The sequence below is a fragment of the Chrysoperla carnea genome, chromosome X (assembly GCF_905475395.1).
Source record: "Chrysoperla carnea chromosome X, inChrCarn1.1, whole genome shotgun sequence".
NCBI classification, from domain to species: Eukaryota; Metazoa; Arthropoda; class Insecta; order Neuroptera; family Chrysopidae; genus Chrysoperla; species Chrysoperla carnea.
This window is the reverse complement of record NC_058342.1, coordinates 34,390,071-34,412,094: the sequence shown is the minus strand read 5'-3', so window position 1 is coordinate 34,412,094 and position 22,024 is coordinate 34,390,071. Positions and strand designations below refer to the sequence as shown.

Below are 22,024 nucleotides of genomic sequence, written 5' to 3'. Positions count from 1 at the left end.
TCGAATTCGGAAATCAATTTCGAATATTATAATTGACATCATTTTTATTTTTTTAAATCCTTTTTACAACTTGTTCGAAAAATTTCAAGAGAGAGTCAAATATTACTTTAAAATCTTCGGTAAATCGCGATGGACGGGTAATTTTAACCATTTTTTAACGACTTTTTCATATTTGACTATCTCAGAATTTTCGAACTAACTGTAAATGATGATTCAAGAGCCATAAAAAAATTCCATAGGAACTTCAAAATCAAAACTACTTAAAACAGATTCTTTAAACATGTGTGTAGTATTGTACGCCATTTTGTTTCCAAAATATCGCAATCAAATCCCCAACATCTGAACCAACAGATTCTCTAAACCTCCTTCAAGGCAATACCGTTCCTTCAATTGATAGATTTAAGCAAAATGAACAATTTTGATAGATTAAAGCAGGCCCAAAATGGGGCCCACGACAATTTTGATTTTTCCTTTTTTTTTTACTCTTTCCATAAACTAGGCACCCCCTTCTTCCTCTTTCTCCTTCTCTTCGTCTGTTTCTCCTTTTTCAGTTTACGGCAAGAGCAATTCAGAGCTAAGATGAAGGGGGTTATAAGTATAAGGGAGGTTTGAGTGTTCGGGATTTAAATGCGAATTTTTTCTCAATTATAACGTGGAATCAAAATGGCGGACAATGTATCTGAATTAAAAATTATACTTTTTATGAAAATTGACCTATATACTGTGGAAAGTTTTTCATTTACAAGGAATCCAAATTTTCGGTTTGTATGTAATTATCAAAAAACAAATCAAAGTATTTTCAAAATAATATGTCCATAAAAATTTTTGTGGACATTTAATTAGCACCTATCTAGTTACAATATGGCGACAAAACACATTTAAACTTCTACTTGCGCAATATTTTTTGTTTTTTTTTTCATATATACTCACAATTTCTTTTTTTATTTTTGAGAGGGGGTGGAGGAAGGTTAGGAGATAACGCACACAAACTTACAGCTATAAAAAAAATTGTGGTGCTGTGATTTTATTAATGGGGAAAGCGGGAAACGCAAAAAATTTTTGAATGATTTCTTTTTTTTTGGTTTTTAATTGACGAAATTTTTGTTTATTTTAGCTTTGTTTTTTCACTTTTCAAAAAAGAAAATTTCAAAAATCATAACAGAAACTTAATTTTAAATAAATTTTTACAAAATAGCAAATAAAAATATATATAGCCCTGGAGCCCGTTACAGAAAAACTGCACTTACATGGATTTCGAAATTTCGCCTAGGAATCAATGCTATTTAAAGATAGGTACAATATGAACGAGGTGTACCCTGGCACACCTAGTACATATTGTAGCTATCGTTAAATAGTATTTTGCGAAAATGCGAAATTTCTAAATCCGTGTAAGTGCAATTTTACTGCCACGGGCTCCCCGCTTAATAGTTATTGCATCAAATATAGACAATTTTTGGATTTTTTGGAAATTTTTGTATTTGCCCCGAAATTCGATTCGATTTAAAAGAGTAATTAAAACCTTCAGAATGGAAGAAATCGATCCGGGCCAAATACAAAAATTTCCACCTTGATAAAACCAATGGAAAAACAATTCTTCCGAAAAATCACTGAGAAACAAATTAAAAAATAAAAATAAAAAGAAAATTCTTTTTATTATGCTGACATTGGATTTTCAAAAATATTTCGTGAAAAGCATTAGACACAACGCGCTGTTCATTTCATTTACAAAAAAATTTGATTTTTTCACAAAACTTTGTTTCAATTGTGATTGAAAAGAAAATTCTTAGGCCATGCGTTAACATTTATTAAAATTTAAAAAAAACGAATCGATTACTTGGAAGACGATCTCCACATTACAAAATTTTTGTAACCCGAACATGGAGGTCTAATTACTTTTCGAAAATATTTTTATTTATTTAAAACTTAGGCTTTAAAACATGCAGGACGAAATATCACAGTTTCAATGTTTTTTTTTCACAGTCTATTTTCTAGCGAATACAACACCATATATTTGAGGGGGACAGGACGGGGGGTTACAGGAAACGATAGGGGAATTTTAAGGTTACGACATGTTTTTCGCATAGACCGTGGACCAAAAGAGTTTTTTTTTACATGGGAAATTCGATCGTCAGCCAATGTCTTTCATAATGTTTTATTCAGTCCGAACAATATGAATGAACGTAAGTATAAATTAAATGATCCGCCATTTTGTTTTCACTTTTCAAATTTCAAAGAAAAGGCTATGATCAAGTCCTTAAAAAATTGTAATTTCTCTCATCACGAGAGTAAAGGTGTAAGCTATTTCGTTAAAATTTGAAAAGTGTATGTAAACAAAAAAAAACAAAATGGCGACCGTAACATTCATATAAAAGGTAGTATTACCAACATTAAAAAAAATATATATAAAAAAAGTCATGGACGAATTAAATATAAAAAAATTGAGAATTAAAAAATATTTTAAAAATAAATTAAAGCTAATTATTTTGTGATTCGTTGAGACGTAAAAATTAATTAAAAAATTAAAGACGTAAGTCTAGACGAAATATTTGACAGTCATTTGAAAACGGCTGGAAATCTGAGAAACTGTTTTGATACGAAATAAAAAATTTCCCAAGCTTGTTCCCAGCTGTTTTAAAATGATTGCCAAATAACACGGCTGGGTCTAAACTTATTCGAGACTCACATTAAACAAAAATGATATGCCTACGGTAAAAAATAAGTCTATATGAGATTCCTTTTTTTTTTTTATAAAAAAATACCCAAGAAATAAAAGGGTTTAATCCTTACTTTACTTCTTGTGTCACTTCAATATTTATTTACAATTATTCAGTTAAAACAAAAGTGTTTGCTTTGAAAAGTTCACATAAAAATTCTTTTCAAAAGCAAAAAGTCATTATCAAACTTTGTACAAAGCAGTTTCTTAAAGCTATGTACAAACTAGCTTACCTAGAATCGAGATTCTACAAAAAATACATTCTTGAAAGTTAACTTAGAAATTTTTCCGATCCGATTTACCCATTTACGAGATAAATTTTCGTCATTTTTTAATAATTGATTTTTTTAATTATCTCGGAAACTACGAATCAGCTCGAAATTTGATATAAAGCTTTTTCATTCGTTTTGATCAGCTTAATTCAGTAGTGAACTTTTCTACTATCAATTATAGACCACCCTGTATACTTGTATAAATTTAGTATTTTATTTTCTATAACTTTGCTTATTATTTACAATATTTAGTCGAAGTTTTCGATATCTTCTAGACAAAATTTTATCTTTTTTCTACTTTCAAAATACTTATTTTTCATAGAATTTAAATTCTGGGTTCATTCACGATAATTTTTAAATGAGTTGTACATACTTTTGTAACCACTTTGCTCAAATGAGTATCGTTTTTGTACACAAAATTTTCGATCAAACGTTTTGATCCGAAAAAAAATCTAAACGATTTTATTTCTTATGCACGCTTTTTTTCTATTTCTTAGAAATATTTTTTCTACTTCTAAATCGGTCCGATAGAATTGAGATTCTTAATAAATAATTAGTCAGTTTTTGTGTTCAATATTTTTCCCGGAGTACAAAAGTATCAAACTTTTTTTTTTTAGGAACAAATTAAATAATAAATTGGCGAAACTTATCGTACTAAAAAAAAAATTAATTAGAAACGTTTTGAGATTCGATGTGTTCTAAAAAAAAAAACGAAATACACTTAAAAACTTAAACATAAAAGCCTTACAAACATAAAAATACTGTTTTAAACAATGAGGGATGATGGATGATGTATGAAGGAGGGTGATCGCAGGTGGGGGCGGGGCTTTATAAGTATTACATGTTTGTGTGTGTATATGTATTTTGTGAAATGATAACTATTATATTTATAGTATTTGTGCATAAAATAGAGGGGATAGGATATTTGGGGGGATAAAAATGATTGTTCAAAATGTCTGTTGTCAGCATAATTGCACACCCATTGCTGCATCTAATGCATCCCCCTCTAAAGTACACGCCACATTTATTAATTTATGAGCTAAATGCATTTTTCGACAATATAGGTCCATGTCGAGTGCTTCCAATAACTGAAATGGTTAGACACAAAACAAAAACATAAAAATTAACATCAACCCAAATATAATTGTCACCGATTTCTTCACATTTAAATTGAATGTCCCAAAATTCACTTAAATCATTAAAATCAACAAATAATTTCCTCTCTATCAAGCGATTTTTGAGGCACCGTGTATTTTTGATGATTAAAACTGACTTTGAGCAATAACCTTTCTACATACTCCTCCATTATAAAGGATTCCAATTTCTACGGATTCTACAGGGTAAAAGGGAGAGAAGGATTAAACCAGGAATAGTAAGTAATAACCCGAAATTAGTCAACAACTTCTGCTACAACCTAGCCAAACTTAAAAATCCTGAAGAAATAACCCAAAACAAATATACTATTTGGAATCAGCACCGGATTAATCCATTTCGGGGCCTACAGAAAATTCAATTTTGTAGGGTCCTTAGGCAAATAAAACGGCACCGTTTGTTGTTTTTAACCTTCGTAAATCAACTTGGAGTCCTTTCCCTTGTGTAGGGCCCCTTCTCACTCTTCCCAAATTAAACCTCTCTCTCTCTCTTTTGACCTTTCTCCAGAGTCGCTAACCAATGCAAAGAATCCTACGCAGTTGTCTACTCCGCTTAATGATTAATCGATCATTGTTTGGAATTAAATTCTTCGACGAAAAAGATTCTCATCAAAAATATAAATCTAAAAGGAGGTGGAAAAAGAAGGATAGCTTGGAGATGATGAATTGAACAAAGAACTACATTCCCAATATTCCTGATTTTAACTATAATTCATGCAAAACTAAATCCCAAAAGACATACAGGATAAATGTTAACTCGGTTCCCTGAATTACAAAACCTGGATTTGGTTCCTTGTGGCATCGTTTTCCAAGAAAAATATGAAGAAATCGGTTATTAAAAATGAAACGGTTATGCTTACCTGATCCCGATACTTGGCAACATAAATATAAAGTTCCTTTAATGCCGATATTGTATCAAATTCGTCAGCTTGTTGCACTGACAATTCTTGCATGGCAGTATTGATCTCTTGGTCTGGAATTTGAGGTAAGGACGCAACAGATGCATAAAATTTTTCGACCATATCTCGATAATGTGGAATATCCTGTTGGAATATAATAAATTAGTAAATCAAAATCAATTCCTTTCTTAAAAAAGACAAATCCAAACAAACCTTTGCGAAAAGTAATTTATTTGACGGTGAATCTTTTCCTAATCGATGTTCAGTTTTGGAACAAGCATCCATAAATGTTTGGGCAATCACTGATAAACATGAATCCACTGTTGTCGTTTTGTTGATATCAAATATAAAATCTGGGTTTTTTATAAAATTCACCCAAAATCTTAACGGAAGACTAAAACGGAAAAATAAATTAAAAATTTAGTATGAAAAACTCATTAAAAATTTCGACAACAAAGGACCCCGCACAAATTTAATGTAAATTGGGTCACGAAAGACAAATTTGTATGAGAAGGGCACCACAAAAGGGTGCCAAGTTGATTTACGAAGACTAAAAGAACAACTTTTTATAAGAAGGGCCACAAAAAAGGAAATTTCAAGGTGATATACGAAGACTAAAACGAAATCTAAATTTTGAATCGCCTTTGGATCCCGGAAAATTGCATTGTCTAGGGGCTTCGACATTAAATTAACCCGAGAACTTTGTTTTATGGAAAATGGAGAAATTTTCCCCGATTTATGGCCACTTTGAAGAAAGAATAACTAAAAAAAAAATGTACCTGTTGGATTTCCAAGCATGTACAACTTCTGGATCAGTAATATCATGATGTCTTGCCGCTTCATCGAATAAATCAAAAAGCCACTTAATCGCGGGTGGCAATACTTCATTTGTCGTTAATATTGTACTGAAAAAATCATCGACAAACTTTTGTATTGTACCCTTTGTTGATAATAATCGTGTTAAAAATATTTCTGGTATTGCTTTATGAGTTCGTTCCACAGTTCTAGAATCGAAAAATCTGTCAATTAAATATCGAAATTTAATTATCTGTATTCAATTACAGGATGTAACAGTAAGAGATAATGAAATGTTACCTGCAACTTTGATAATGGTGCTCTTCAACCGGTTTTACTAAATGATAAACTCTATGATTCAAACCAGTTTCGATGTCACCATTCGAAGTGATTATTTGTGAGTGTGAATTATTTATATACATTCCAGTACCTGCAAAAAAAAGATAATTGGGTCAATAAAATTGCTGATCTAAAAATGAATTTTTTAAACTTAGTGACGTCATCAAAATCCAAAAATTTTAATTTTGCTCTATTACATCCAAATTATATCCAATTTTAGTGAACAAAGTATGTAATCCTACTAAATTTGGGGCATTCTTTTCAAATTTTTGGTCAAAGTTAACCTACCTTTAATAGGTTTCAAGATTATGTAGCACTGGTATCAATATTGACCACAAATATGAGTGGTAGCGTAAAACTAACACCAGAGATGAAAAGCTTGACCCAAAATTAGTGGATTTCAAAAAAAATTCCATTCAAATCGAATAAAATTTGCCTGTGTTACCCAAAAAATCGATTTTTAAACACAGTGACGTCATCAAAATCCAAAAATTTTAATTTTGTTCTAGCAGATCCAAATTATATCCAATTTTAATGAACAAAGTATGTAATCCTACTAAATTTGGGTCATTCTTTTCAAATTTTTGGTCAAAGTTAACCTAAGTTTAATAAGTTTCAAGATTATGGAGCCCTTGTCCCAATATTGACCACTAATATGAGTGGTAGCGTAAAACTAACATCAGAGATGAAAAGCTTGACACAAAATTAGTGGGTTTCAAAAAAAATTTCATTCAGATCGAATAAAATTTGCATGTGATATCAAAAAAATGGATTTTTGAACATAGTGACGTCATCAAAATCCAAAAATTTTAATTTTGCTCTATCACATCCAAATTATATCCAATTTCGACAAACAACGTATGTAATCCTACTAAATTTGGGTCATAGTTTTCAAATTTATGGTCAAATTTAATCTACCTATAATAGGTTTCAAGATTATGGGGCCCAGGCCACAATATTTACCATAAACATGAGTGGTAGCGTAAAACTAACATCAGAGATGAAAAGCTTGACCCAAAATTAGTGGATTTCAAAAAAAATTCCATTCAAATCGAATAAAATTTGCCTGTGTTATCAAAAAAATGAATTTTTTAAATTTAATGACGTCATTAAAATCCAAAAATTTTAATTTTGCTCTATCACATCCAAATTATACCCTGTTTTGATCAACAAAGTATGTAATTCTACTAAATTTGTGTCGTATTTTTCATTAATCAAATTTAACAGTCCGGACAATGAATAGTTAAAAGCAAAAAAAAGTTTCCTTGAATTCCAGCCAGAGTGGAAGAAAAAGTAAAAAAAAAGCAAAAAACTTACAGTTATGACAAGGTCGTTTACAATTTGGTGCAAAACTTTCATTCTGCCGTGAAATTAAGGACATAACAGCAACTTCTTTGACACCATAATGTGCCAACGTATTTAATTTCTTCCAACCATTAACAGTTTTCGTGGTTAAGTCCTCATCTTGTAAGGTTAAATGTCCCCCACGTCCATTCCGCCATTCTGGAAAGTATACTACATTTACATGAATTTTAGTTTGAGTTGCGCAAAAAATAAAACCAAATTGAAAAGCAATTTAAAAAAAAAGAAAATGTTAGAAACATTTCGAATTACCTAAATCAACTTCATGGATGGAGGGACGCATTGAGAACGGTGTATTCTTGAATAATGCATCTAGAATTTTAGATTTAACTTGACTAATTGTATCGCAATCTAATACTTTACATTGCACTTTTTCATCCAGATCATCTTGAACAATGTGTAACGTCTGGAACAAAATAAAAATTTATGGATTAAGAGCCGCAAATCGATCTGGAGCGAGGGTTTCTGAATCTATAATTAAAGAAACATTTTAACTCGGCTACGCGACGGTGGCTGTCGGATCACTGTAACGTGTATCAAGTGGAAGTGATGGCTATCTACGAGGTATGTGTATGTAGAAGTCTGAACTCCCGAAACTTTGAAGCCTGATACTCTCATGTACAGTGACCTTACTATCCTCACCGATAGCCAAGCAACGCTAAAATCCTTCAGCTCGGTCTACCTAACCTCAAAGGTAGCACAGGACTGTCCTTAAATGAACTGGCTATTAAATGAACTATTCTGAACTTTCCTAAGATAAAAGTTTTGTAAGCTAAATTTTCTAGAAAAAAGTGTACTTACCACAACTGAATGATCGATTTGCTCCTTCAACAAACGTTCCTCGGACAACGAGTAACGTGCATCATGCGTGATCGCATCCACCAATCCTTTTTCCACCTGATGCTTGATAGCTTTGAATAATAAAAATAGGGATGAGCCAGCGTACTCCTTTAAATAATTGTACATACACAGTGCCATCCAATTAGTTAACATTTTCTCCACAACACTTTCCGTACGTCGTAACATTAATTGTGGATGTTTTGTGCCCACTGATTTATCAATTAAACGTAATAATAAACTTTTTAGAATATCTGTTGCATATTCCATTTTACCCATTAACACAACCATCAAAAGAGATGCCACATTTACCCTATTCACAAAAAGAAAATACACCAAATTAGTAAATAATTATTTTTATAATACAAGATGTTTGGTGAAAATATTGCAATATTTTTCACCAAACATTCTGTATGTATTGTAAACTTACTTATCACGTATATTAAAAGTTTTTTGAGATTCTAAAGTATCAATAAATGTTAGAATAAAACATTTTGTATTGATTAGTTGCTCAAATTGTAACATAGCTGCATCGTAATTATTTCTAGGTCCATTCATTCTCGCCTAAAAAAAATTTTTGGATTATTAATCTAATCAAATTAAATTGAATGTCATGGTAATAATTAGGTTGTAAACACTTCGTCAAAAAAAGTCGATCTCTCAGCTCACCTCTCTTTATTTATCCCCTTTTTTGGGGGATAGTTGGGGGGTTTTAATCAGTTAACTCGATTTATTTGGCAATTTTCTTAAGGGATACACTTTAGCAAAAAATCGAAAAAATCGTGAAAAAATTTTTGTTTCAGAATTTGATCAAACTCAGTTTATAAGGTCATTTTGATCCAAAAAATTCAAAAATCCGGTTAATTTAACGATTGGGCGGATAGTTTCTGAGAAAAACGATATCTTGAATCAATTTCTGGAATTATCTTGAAAACTATTCGTCCAATCGTTAAATAAACCCGATTTTTGACTTTTTTGGGTCAAAATTACTAAATAAACTGAGTTTTATCGAAATCGGAGATAAAAAATTTTTTTCGATTTTTTGGAATTTTCTTAAGGGGTACCCCTTAGTAAAAAATCGAAAAAATCGTGAAAAAATTGTTGCTTCGGAATTTGATCAAACTCAGTTTATAGGGGTACTTTGACCCAAAAAATTCAAAAATCCGGTTAATTTAACGATTGGGCGGATAATTTTTGAGAAAAACGATATCTTGAATCAATTTCTGGAATTATCTTAAAAACTAACCGCCCAATCGTTAAATGAACCCGATTTTTGAATTTTTTGGGTCAAAATTACTTTATATACTGAGTTTTATCGAAATCGGAGATCAAAATTTTTTCTCGATTTTTTGGAATTTTTTTAAGGGGTACCCCTTAGTAAAAAATCGAAAAAATCGTGAAAAAATTGTTGCTTCGGAATTTGGTCAAACTCAGTTTAAAAGGTCATTTTGACCCAAAAAATTCAAAAATCTGGTTAATTTAACGATTGGACGGTTAGTTTCTGAGAAAACCGATATCTTAAATCAATTTCTGGAATTATCTTGAAAACTATTCGTCCAATCGTCCAAAGGAGAAATTAACTCAAGAAAAGTTGAAGTTAAGAATCGTTCTGTATTTTCTCTCATACCTACTGAGTTCCAATGTTTAAATTATAAGAAAGATAACGTTATCAAAGTTTTACTGTATTTCTATAAACGATTTACAAAATACAGTGGAATCTCTATAACTCGAACCTCGCTAAGTTGTAATCATCAGTAAATTAGGTGATTTTATGAATACCTATACCAAAATTTTATTCGTAGCATCAATATTTTTAAACTCTAAATACAAACTTGGGACTAAACTTAATATACTATGATATATTTCATATATACATGGTATAAAAATATTAATAAAATCGAAAAATATTTGCAACTTACTTTTGGAGCATTTAAAATCGGATGATCAATCACACCAGGAAAAAATACTTTCATAATATATGTAACATGATCGAATGTTGGTATACCAGAACTTTCTAAATCAGCGGTTAAATCAGTCATGTCTGTTTGAAGTTCTGCGAATGCTACAAACGAAAAATATTCTATACAATATTTAACCAGAATCAATATTGAATTCAATATCGAATTCGTAACATCAACTCGAAAATGTCGAAAATATTTACCTTGTTTGCATTCAGATCGTACGTTACTTTCTAAAGTATCCATTTGGATTTGAATCCGTTTGTATTCACGTTCAGCTTGTGTACTTTTCCGACAGTAGATGATTAAGACGACAGCGAATAATCCGACTAACATTAAAGTTCCGGCTGCAACACCAGCTATCGCTTCGGATGGAAAAGCATACGTTGAATATCGTTCAACATCGTACAATAAATAACCAATCGGAAATTGTAGATTTTGACCCACATGAACAACCACTAAAGGTAATCCTAAATCGTTCTGAAACAAAAAAAATAACACTTTGGAACCCTTTATCTAGAAGGAACAGCCGAAGCCGGAAAAGTAATAGAATATGGTTTTTGTCATTCGTGAGGTACCTAGTTCTTCGGCTCTACCCCCACCCCCGATCAGGCATCGCCATGCCCTGCCAAACAAGACCCGAAGGCCACTAATGTACACCCAGTTGGCGCCCCAAAACTTCTCTTCCCTAGATTGGGTACCAAAGTCCCTAGCAGGTCAGGAACGTTACCTTGGTGACATTCTGCAGAAGTGTGTAGAGCTATACTGAGTTAAAGCTATTAATTTCCGAGCAACTTAAACTTCCCAGTCACTCTTGCCACCCCGCTAGGCCGCGATATTGCGCTTACCACTGCAACTACGAAACCATCGCCAACATGCGAAGAATATACCTGTGTGGGATTATCATCGCATGCCGGCCTTGGACCTGTAGCCCTCTTCTATCCTGAGTCAAGACAGGTCCCCAAATATGCTCGGATTCGTCAGGTGTCAGCTTAAAAAGCTGTATGCGTGCCACTAAGCATATCCAGCCCAATTCCGGATAAGTAAAAATTAGAAATAAACTCACCTGTGCGTCATAATCGTTTATATTTGGGGGTTGTTGTTGGGGAGGTGTACAAACTAATTGTGTCATCGCCAGAGAGGTCACATTACATGGACGAGACCCAATTGTTACGTTTACATCAGTTTCGTCACTAGCACTATTCAAGTTTTCACCCTGGAAACAAAAAAATGAAATATAATAATCATAAAATTTCCCGATTTACATCTTTAAACTAATTTTCTTACCTCAATGACTAAAGTATCACCTTTATACAATTTAACATTACCGGGAAATTGAAAAAATTTCGGATTTTCAACATATAATAATTGTGATCGTAAATTTGGAAAATGTTTTTCTAAATCTCGTACGGATTCAACATTATCCATAATAAAACCAATTCGTAAATTTAATTGAGTTTCACGCATCTAAAAGATAATTTTTTGTAAATGAAAGTTAAATTTTCTTCGTCGTTCCAGTGAAACACGCAGGAAAAAAGAGATTAGTGCATTATTTGTTGCGCAAAATACGGGATTGTAGCGCTAAATAGATGAAATAAATTAGACTAGTTAAGTCAAATCTGATGGAAATTTTACGAGAAAACATGGTTTTATCCCGAAAAAAATCATGTTTTACGCCATTTATTTTCTCGGCTTGCATGACTCGCAGGAAATCCGTTCGAGGATCAAAGTGTAGCTTCTAGTGGTAACTTTTTGTAAAAAAAAAAAAATAATATAAAGTTTCAGTATAATCTGGGAAAATGCAAATTTTACACTGCACTAACCCCTTTGGCATATTTTCATGCGTACGCCACTGATGACAGATATGAACTAAATACAAACCTTGATAACAGATGACCTTTGTAACAATGATCGACCCGAATGAATTTTTGATAAGAAAAAATGATGATTCACCGATGGACTGGGACATTCCATTTGATTTGGATTCAAAACCGTACAATAGCTTCGATTAATCGGTGTCGATAGATCATTCTCCAAATAAATTTCCATGGCTGGTTTTTGTATCGTATCCAAATTAGTACCATGAACCGTTATCATTCGACCACCGGATATAAAACTTTTTAACGGTTTAATTTCCATAATTGTTGGATCCACCGTATAATTATACGGATTTCCGATAAGTGTACGATTTGCTCCATCGATACTTAATGTTAATTTTCGTATTTGCATGGGTCGACTTGCACGTGAAGTATGACATGTCAATCGACTACTTGACGCTTGTGTCACATTCACTTGACATATTAAATCGTCTAAATACGCTGTGATTTGATTACCAATGTTTAAATATTGACCTGTAATCGCTAGTTGAGTCCCACCACTTTGTGGTCCAAACGATGGGAAAACACCTTTTAATTTAATATCCTGATAGCTAAAAAATACTGACGATTCCGTGTAACCAGCTTCGTTGCCAACAATTATTGGAACAGTGACTTCACGTCGACCCGCCGATGGACCTGTGACGCAAACAATACGTACGGAAACCTCGTAATTCACTAGTTTGCAAGGTACATCCCCAATTCGTATTTTATCTTTAACATCTCGTTCCTTTAATCCTAGATTGCTGCCTTCAATTGTGACTAGAGTACCCCCTTCTACGGGACCACTTAACGGTTTGATTATATCGATTCGAGGTCGTGGACATTCAGCGTGAGCGACATGTTGACAAGATGGTGCATACGCACATGAAGATCCACACCAAGTACAATGATATCTGTAAAATTGGAAAATAGGACTCTTAATAATAATAAAACATAAGATCGGTGCCGAAAATATGTCCCTAGACCAAGAGATCCTCTGCCAGGTGGGGGCCCAATGTCCAAGTCAGTCTGACTGTGTTCTTCAGTGCCAGACGATTCAGTTCCTCGAAGCATTCATAGATTATCCTCGATTGGAATCTTGACGTCTCAAGGGTCCAAGAGGACCCATAAAAAATATATATTTATTTCAATTTTTAGGGCCTCTGATTAGGGATAGGTAGGACTAGATTTGTAATTAGGGAATTCCTTCTAACATACCTTGAATGTCGTGTCACACATAAGGAGCAGTCAGCATGTTCTCGATGTGATCCAAGTATTTCACATTTGTAGAGGGTAACAGCAGCCTCGTCCACGTGATGACTTCGATTCCAGACGACACGGACGGATGCATTATATTCACCAGTTAAACCGTTATACGAATATGTTGTTTTATCACAGATTATAAAACGATTTTGTTCGACGCGAGCGGGTACTAGCATGTTGGCTCCTTCGATTTTAACGATACATTGGAATCCGGTGTGGCCGGGTTGTGGACGTGGTAAATTTTCTACTTCGAATTTAATTTCATGTGGCACGTGATTTGGTAAGAGAACTGCACCAACGCCATTCGATGTTGAATCATCGCCTTCAACACCTGTAGCTTGCCGAAATCGTGGACAGTACGCAACACCATGATTCGGTTGGAATGATGGATTCTATAAATAAAAATATATTATTGATTTGGGTTCGATTTTTTGCACATTTCTTAAGGGTAGTAATACTTCAACAAAATTGAAAAATCGCATGGGTTTACGGTTTATATCGTTTGAAATCGCTACGAGATATCGTTATTTGGATACAATTTCCGGTGATATCTCAGAAGTTATCCATTTAATTGTCAAATGAAACCCAATGAACCCAATTTTTGTGTTTTTTGGGCCAAAATTACTTTATATACTGAGTTTTATCGAAATCGGAACGAAAAAATATTATTAGATTCTTTGCAATTTTCTGAAGGGGTTCTTTGCAAATTTTTGTTTCGGAATTTGATCAAACTCAGTTTCTAAGGTCATTTTGACCCAAAAAATTCAAAAATCAGGTTCATTTAACGATTGGGCGGATAGTTTCTGAGAAAAACGATATCTTGAATCAATTTCTGGAATTATCTTGAAAAATATTCGTCCAATCGTTAAATAAACCCGATTTTTGAATTTTTTGGGTCAAAATTACTTTATATACTGAGTTTTATCGAAATCGGAGATAAAAAATTTTTCTCGATTTTTTGGAATTTTTTTTAAGGGGTACCCCTTAGTAAAAATCGAAAAAATCGTGAAAAAATTTTTGTTTCGGAATTTGATCAAACTCAGTTTATAAGGGTATTTTGACCCAAAAAATTCAAAAATCGGGTTCATTTAACGACTGGGGGGGTAGTTTCTGAGAAAACCGATATCTTGAGTCTATTTCTGGAATTATCTTGAAAACTATTCGCCCAATCGTTAAATGAACCCGATTTTTGACTTTTTTGGGTCAAAAGTACTTAATAAACTAAGTTTTATCGAAATCGGCGATAAAAATTTTTTTTCGATTTTTTGGAATTTTTTTAAGGGGTACCCCTTAGTAAAAAATCGAAAAAATCGTGAAAAATTTGTTGTTTCGAAATTTGTTCAAACTCAGTTTATAAGGGCATTTTGACCCAAAAAATTCAAAAATCATCTTCATTTAACGATTGGGCGGATAGTTTCTGAAAAAAACGATATCATGAATCTATTTCTAGAATTATCTTGAAAACTATTCGCCCAATCCTTAAATGAACCCGATTTTTGACTTTGTTGGGTCAAAATTACTTTATATACTGAGTTTTATCGAAATTAGAAACCACAAACTTTGTTCGATTTTTTGCAATTTTCTTAAGAGCAGCAAAACCTCGTTAAGTTAAGGTTCAAGAGAAAAATTAACTCGAGTAGAGTATAAGATCGTACTGTGTTTTTCTCCATACCTACTGAGTTCCAATGTTTAAATTGTAAGAAAGATAACGTTATCAAGGTTTTACTGTATTTCTAAAAACGATTTACAAAATACAGTGGAATCTCTATAACTCTCGGTAAGTATATAACTTGAAATTTTTTGCATTTCCCTTTACGTTCGAGTTATCGAGATTCCACTGTAGATAGGTTAGAGTTCGGAAAAAAAAAACTTACATTTTCGCCGCTAATAACAGTCTTCTGGCACGTTGACATATCATGGGTACACTTGTTCTCATAAACACACCAATTACAAGCCCATTGCGATTTTACACAATCCATACAAGTTGTGTGTCGACTGCAATCATAATATGCAAAATTTCTCGAAACAAAATCTTTATTTGTTTCCGACGATCGCACTGACAACGGTACCATAATATGATCGAATGTTCCAGTAATTAACGGACGATTATGAACTTCTGGCGTCGAACACGATAATCCCGATGGAATAACAATTGCATCAATTGGTTCAGCCGTACCAAACACACATTTATACTTCGCTCCCGATGGTAGTTCTGGTAGAGTTCGAATTAACAGCTTAACGGTGGTCATTTGATTAATTGGAATCCGATCAGGTTGAACTTGTTCGAAATCTATACATTGTTGACCGGTTCCAAGTGATAACCATCTGGGTGAACTATGCGCCGCTTTTTGACAAGCACTTTTAATCGTGCAACGTTTCTCCAAAGAACACCATCCACAATACGGATCTTTGGATTCCAAACATGTGGAACAATTATTGTACACACTACAGGTTTCAACTCGAAGTTTTTGGATTTTTGTGGAGGATAGTACGTATAAAAAGTCTTCTTGGCCACGTGACAATTGTGTATCGGGTAAAATTGGATTTCCATCGTCTACAATAAGTTCCTCGTATTCGGACGGTTCGGAATTTGATAGTAAAACTTTTTTCAATCGTCCATTTGTTGTACCTAAAACCGCCATTAAATGACTACCCGGTGTAGCGGTTGTAACCGATGATAATGACACATTATCAAATGTAAGCACTGCTTCACCCGTGATTGGTGAATTACCACTAATTTTTAAACCAACATCACAGAAGTTTTGTGTTGTTTGTGACATACCAGAATTTGGACATTTACCTTCGTCCACTAATCCTGATATATAACCCATATTTCTATATTTAACACTGCCATTTAAGCACTTGTGAATATTTTCATCAAATTTCGCTTCAATTTCCTTTAAACTGTATATACATAGCGCCGATTGTACTTGGGGTTCGTTTGTGATACCACGCGCTTGACGGAATACCGCCACAAGTACAAAATCCGTGGGTTGAATATTTAAACGTTTCGCAAGTTCTTCGCCAGCTTTCGTCATTTTTGCATCTTGTACCAAATTATAATTTATAATTTGGCCATCTTTTTGGGCGATACATTGTAAAGTAACTTCCGTGTAACTATCGTAATTTGCGTCAATAATACAACTTCGCGCTAATCGTGATATATAGCCTTGTTCTTCTTGGCCAGGTAAATGTGATTGTTTTTGGACAATCACAAAATATGCATAATCGCTCGCATTAAATCCATAAACGTATTGGACAAGGAAATGATCACGATATTTCACGTCAATCGTTAACTGTGATTGTTTGGAAAATGAATATTCGGCTATTTCTAAATTATCCAAATTTCGACTAACAATCGCTGGAACATCATGACGATATTCTCCATTATTTGTGAACGTTGTACCAACATATAAAACGTTCGAATGACCCCAAGGATTATATTTTTTGGGTCCAATGTAGGCATATGTTGAAGCATTTTCATCGTTTGCCGCAATACCAATTGGGATAAATTTTGGTGGCATGGAAATATTGAATACTTGATATTTGTAGCAAGCACCTTGTTTCAGTGAGCCACAAACAATTAGCATTCGAGAATCAGGATCTAGGATTAACATTTTATTTATGTTATCGGCAAGTTGGATTGGAATTTTAGGATCATTACAGCCCCGCGCATGACATAGCGTACTATCGTTGCGTGGACCTGTTGACACTGATTCGATTAATTCTAAATCTGGTGACAATTGTAGCAATTTATTAGTTCCTCCCGCATACAATTGATTTGTGAGTCCATCGATTACCATGTGAGTAAAACGATATTTCTCTTTGTCACCAGGTTTTGGGAATATGGCAACAGTGGGACCACTGTTTGGATTTGTAGGAAAATCGCCAATTGCTGCACAAGCACAGCATATTAACAGCCATAAGGATGACCACGTTAAACATGCTGTTGTATCCATGACTGGCGAAATTCAATCTCACCAGTATATAATGTCAGTGTATTGTTGGCGATGCGCCCTTCGGCCCCACCGCCGAAAGTTTGATACACCTGTAAATTAAATAACCAACTATTAGCATTCATTCATCCTCCCTCGCCCCTCATTCTAGTTTCTAAAATATATTTTTTTGAAATCACCTAAAATTCTGATTCAGTTTTATTAGCGGGGAGCCCGTGAGCGTAAAACTGCACTTATACGGATTTCGATGTATACAATGTTTATACATTATATCCCAAAGTTCCTACGGGAACAGGGAATATTTAAAAATAACTGAAAAAGGGATGAAAGTCATATAAATGTCAAATAGTTTCGTTTAGCATTCATAGGTGACACTACATGTATTGAATTATAATTTCGTTTAGTATTCATAGATGTCGTTATATTTTTATTTAGGTTCTGTATGTTTCTGTATGTCAAAGCCACAACGAAGCGTGGTCGAGTTTAGCTAGTATATTAATAATATATGAAGTATTAAGCCTGTAAAACTTATTTCAAAATTCAAAATAATGTGAAGAAATGTCAAAACCAGGCACTTATCGAAAGTATTTCGATTGTTGGTTACTCTAGTCCAGAAACAGCTCCAGACAATGCAAAACTTTTCTAATTGTTAAAATTGATATTTAAGCACAGAAGTTTTCATTTCAAAAACCGCTGCTCATGTAGGTGACTTAGAAGATTGCTGAAATATCGTTTTCGAATCTCATTAAAACTTCAATAATGTATACCTTTTTTTGAGACACTCTGTGACTGAAAATCATATGGATATGACATATAAAAATGAATTCGAAAAATTGGGCTCTCTAAAGATCAAGACAGTTTTCATAAAAGACCCCTGACACATGCTGTACATCATAATAAACATTTAACTTTTTTCTTTTTATAAAGGAGCTTGAATTTTTCATTGCCATGGCAAAACTTGGCATCTTAGATCAAATTGGAGTAGTACATCTTGACGTTAACTTTTTTTGTCCTTAAAATTAGCCCTGGTAGGGCCCAAAAGGACCAAGGATAACAAAGTTATATTTCTCCAAATATTATGTGGTGTCCCATTTTTATTTTTACGGTAAATCGAACCCAAAAACGAAGATTCCATGGTTAAAATTGAAACCGAAAGATATCGATGAAGAATCAATTCTTAAGAATTCAATTAAAGAAATTCTAAGAGTTTTTTTTTTTTAATCATTCTTCCTATACCACAATCCCCTAATTTATCCAGAATTTCAAAATTCCTTAACAGTTTCAAGCAACTCGCCAACTTGGACCATCCTAATTAGTTTTAATCGAGAATGGGAAGAGGTGGCTCCCAGAACAGCAGCAGGTGTTTCTTAATTGAAAACAGGTGTTATTTTTAATCGATCAAAACAAAATCTTTATAAAATACAAAAAAAATAAAAACTTTTGAACAAAACTGAAATTTGTAAACAAAAAAAAAATGTATTTTAAACTCGGGAAAATTTAAAAAACTGGCCTCTGATAACAAGAATACAAATTATTTCCAAAATTATTCGAAGATTTTCTTTATAAATAATACATTTTCAACAACGGGTAAATTTTATTGGAAGGAAAAAAAATCTTTAAAAGGTATGAGTAATCGAAATGGTTTAACTGGTTCAGAGAAAAAAGATTATATTCAAATCAATCAATTTGAAGAATTGATGACTAATAAATTAGGAATTGAAGATGGTTTTTTTTTTCTCAACTCAACCCATTAATTATATTTAGAAAAAAAAGGTACCAAGAAGGTGCACTGAATCAGAAAGAAAGATGAAGCAAATCTTTTTTTTTATTAAACAAAAAAAAAACTCATATTTACCTTCCATTCAAATTAAGCTAAACTTAAATCCAAATCATTTTAAAACAAATTCTCACGAAAATTTTCAACTCATTTATCACAAATTTTCTTTAGTAAAAAATCGCACACAAACACCGATTTATTAAGTTTATTCTTATAAATATAAAAAAATTACATTTAAAACAAAAACAACACTAGTTGTATTGGAAAATGGCGAAAAAAATTGAATTCTTTTAAAGGGAAAACAAATTGTCTTTCAAGTTAAAATGAAAAAGTTAATAAACGTATTTCACATGAAATTGAATTCATAATGAAATAAAATTGAAATGAAATCACTTAAAATGATGTATTTTTGTTGAAAATTCTTTAAAATGCGGCCATCTTTGTATTAATATAAACTCCCCTCAATTCACATATCCATTACAGAATAAAAACATTTAATTTTTACACGAATATTTTGTATGAAAATGTTATGAATTTTTATTGAATTTTATTTATAATGAATTTATACATAATTTTATTCAATTATTTTATGATTTTCACAATGTTTTGAACACAATTTTTCATTACAAAAATTCTTGTTTTATTTGTCAAAAAAAGTACTTTTTTAACCATTGGAATATATTTCTCAGTAGATTGTATTATTTTCTTTATTTTATTTATGTTACATACATACACATACATTGATACACATACACCATACACATCCATATACACTACCATGTAATGTACTACGAACATACACGATTGTTCACGATCTATGACCGGTTTTATACAAAATCTCTATAACATCCATACACACAATCTTATTTTTACGGTCCAAATCTATTCAATCTAAACGTATCCAAAAATTTAATAAACGGTCCGAAACATCGGACAAGACTTTATTATACCATGTATATGAAATATACATAGTATATTAAGTTTAGTCCCAAGTTTGTAACGCTTAAAAATATTGATGCTACGAAAAAATTTTGGTTTAGGTGTCTATTTCCGTATGTCTGTCTGTCAGTCTGTCGTCTGTCGTCTGTAGGGTTGGGTTGATTTGACCACTTTTGACGATTTCACCCCCTTCAGCTCCACGGCTCAAGGGGGAGGGGTCCCAGAGGGAAGTTATATCAAACCTAGGATCTTGTTGATATAAACCCTGATACGAAGTTTCACTGCTGTCCCCTCAGCCTCTCTCTAGAAAATTCCATTTTCCTGTATTTGGAAACGTTTTCCCTAGGGTGTGGGCCTTCTCAAATTTTCTCAGATATATGGCTTATATCAATCCTAGAAACATCTTAAGGTCTAGCCTTGTGCCAAGTTTAATCGAAATCGTTAGAGCCGTTTTTGAGAAAACCCCAAAAATCCTGTTTTGGCCTAGAGAGAAGTACCTATGTACCGTAAACTGAACCTATGTACCGAGTTTGAGAAAAATCGGTTGAAAATTGAAGGTTCCAGCTTAATATTTTTAGTGATATATTTAGTTCATTGGTGTACATTGTTGCCCTGATAAATTGTACCGTGTGTAAATGGATTATGCATTTATCTAAATTAATTTAAATTATACCGCGATATTTCTATTTCTAATACACATGGTTTTTCTATTTCTTTTGATCTTATAATCGAAAAACTCTACGAATCGAAAAAGAAAAAACAAAAAAATGAAAAACTTTTTTACATTACTTTTTAACTTTGGTTCATAATCAAATTTTTGATTAGGTTTTAAAAGTAGAAATAAAACAAAACATTTTTTAATTTTCTCAGTTATAAAAGTTTATGAAATTTTGATTCAGTTTTTCTCAAAAAATTTTTCCAAATTGATACGATAACTATATTTTCATTTAGTTTTCCACCTAAATTTGGCCGCAAAATGATAAAATTCTTATATCCAACATTAAAAAGAAAAAAATATCGCTGTAAAAACTAAACTTAGAGAAAAAATGCTTATAAGATAAATTTTAGTCAATTTTATTTTCTATAACTTAGCTTATTATGAAAATTGCAATTAGATCAACAGTAGTCGAGATATAATCGAAGTTATAAACGATTATATTAACGAATCCCTATTCCGTTAATTATACATTGGGTCCAAAAATTACAAAAGAAGAACTTCTATGTTGTTCTTCAATTGTACACTCTGTATTTTTCGAAATTTTTCGAATATCATTGTGTAAAACTCTTTTACATCTGATAAAGGTTCAATGATACCGATATGCGTGCCATCTATACAATTTTAACTGTACTAATTATTAGTACAAGGTTTGTAACATAGGTCTTTGTTAAGTGCTTGAATGTTTAAGTTTAAAGAATATAGATTACGTGTTTAAATTTTCCAAAAAGTTTTCATTTGAAATTGAAATATTCATTTTTAAAATAATTAACGCAGATTGGATGATAGAGAATAGCAGGAAGATGAGAAAATTTCCTTATTTTATGAAACACATTTTCTTTTCTCAACATCTGAAGCACGGAAATGCTTTTATTGATTCAAGAGACTTCCAGTCTGTGTTTTGAAAAAAATGCATTATTCCAGTTTAAGCTGAAAGCCTAAACTGGAACTCAACTTAGGAACTTAACTTTGGAACTCTATTTGTCACACTTTTCAAGAAATGTTTTGCGTGAAAAATTCTGTGGTCCTATTATTTCATTCTTTGATGATGGTTTTACGTAGAGGGAGGAGGGTCATTTTCCTGGAACAAAACATTAAGTCTCCTGTCATATTAAATAGATTGAGATTATCTCTTGAAAAAGAACTGTATCAGGGGCGAAAAATTGGGAAATTAGTTTTATTTTCAGTTCGT

The 22,024-nt window shown here is 32.5% G+C and overlaps 1 protein-coding gene and 1 long non-coding RNA gene across 3 annotated transcripts; one reads left to right on the top strand and one right to left on the bottom strand.

Moving 5' to 3' along the window:
- Positions 1-1,374: 1,374 nt before the first annotated feature.
- LOC123302677 lies at positions 1,375-21,727 on the top strand. The gene is made up of 3 exons (XR_006535544.1): positions 1,375-1,427; positions 17,195-17,204; positions 21,718-21,727. It is a non-coding gene; the product is annotated as an uncharacterized LOC123302677 (long non-coding RNA).
- Positions 3,465-19,311, bottom strand: LOC123302579 (plexin-B). Of its 2 annotated transcripts, none has more exons than XM_044885559.1 (17): positions 19,257-19,311; positions 15,320-17,493; positions 13,401-13,837; positions 12,208-13,096; positions 11,614-11,793; positions 11,393-11,542; positions 10,530-10,806; positions 10,288-10,430; positions 8,799-8,932; positions 8,333-8,681; positions 7,784-7,937; positions 7,487-7,684; positions 6,131-6,260; positions 5,815-6,054; positions 5,249-5,429; positions 4,997-5,179; positions 3,465-4,073 (listed from the first exon to the last, which is right to left on the bottom strand). In XM_044885559.1, the coding sequence occupies exons 2-17, from the start codon at positions 17,402-17,404 to the stop codon at positions 3,948-3,950; spliced, it is 5,856 nt and encodes a 1,951-aa protein (XP_044741494.1). In that variant the 5' UTR covers positions 17,405-17,493; positions 19,257-19,311; the 3' UTR covers positions 3,465-3,947. The 2 variants fall into 2 exon arrangements, with proteins under 2 accessions (XP_044741494.1, XP_044741495.1); XM_044885560.1 differs by having other exon boundaries at positions 7,487-7,672.
- Positions 21,728-22,024: the final 297 nt, after the last annotated feature.